The sequence below is a fragment of the Dinoponera quadriceps genome, unplaced genomic scaffold, assembly GCF_001313825.1.
Source record: "Dinoponera quadriceps isolate SergipeBrazil2010 unplaced genomic scaffold, ASM131382v1 scaffold6098, whole genome shotgun sequence".
In the NCBI taxonomy this organism is placed as follows: domain Eukaryota; kingdom Metazoa; phylum Arthropoda; class Insecta; order Hymenoptera; family Formicidae; genus Dinoponera; species Dinoponera quadriceps.
Window position 1 is genome coordinate 1,790 of NW_014559993.1, and position 470 is coordinate 2,259.

The 470-nt window shown below is 46.0% G+C and overlaps 1 protein-coding gene across 1 annotated transcript in view; it reads right to left on the reverse strand.

Annotated features, from left to right (window-relative positions):
- Positions 1-470, reverse strand: part of LOC106750585 — a 3,121-nt gene that overhangs the window by 966 nt on the left and 1,685 nt on the right. The window contains exon 3 of the mRNA XM_014631030.1: positions 17-299. Coding sequence (XP_014486516.1) covers positions 17-299 — 283 coding nt within the window. The remainder of the gene's footprint in view (positions 1-16; positions 300-470) is intronic.

Consider the following 470-nt stretch of genomic DNA (forward strand, 5'->3'; position numbering starts at 1 on the left):
TCGAGTAATGATTAACGCTGTGTTTCTTTGTAAGTTTCTGCACATCAGCGTTGTAAAATTCCATGCCCTGATCGGTTTGGAGGTTCTTCGAGCATCTACCGTCATTTCGAATTATCTGTGCGAAAGCATCGACTACTTCTTTTCCACTCTTAGTCTTGAGAGGTGCGGCCCATGCATGCTTGCTAAGCACATCGATAACCGTAAGTATATAGTGATGACCATTGTTGCATCGCGCGTAAAGACGCATCTCTACCACATCAGCCTGCCACAGATCGTCGTACTCGCGCACGATGACACGTCTGCGGGAAAAATTCTTTCGCGCTGAAGCATGTAGTTCGTCCACGAGCCGCTGCTTTTCGTTCTTCCGTTTGCCGACTTTTGATGATTCCTTCGCCATTACGGAGGACGATCGTCTTCTCATGCTTATGATGTCTATGTGTATACTGATTTAACTGTACTACCCCATTATT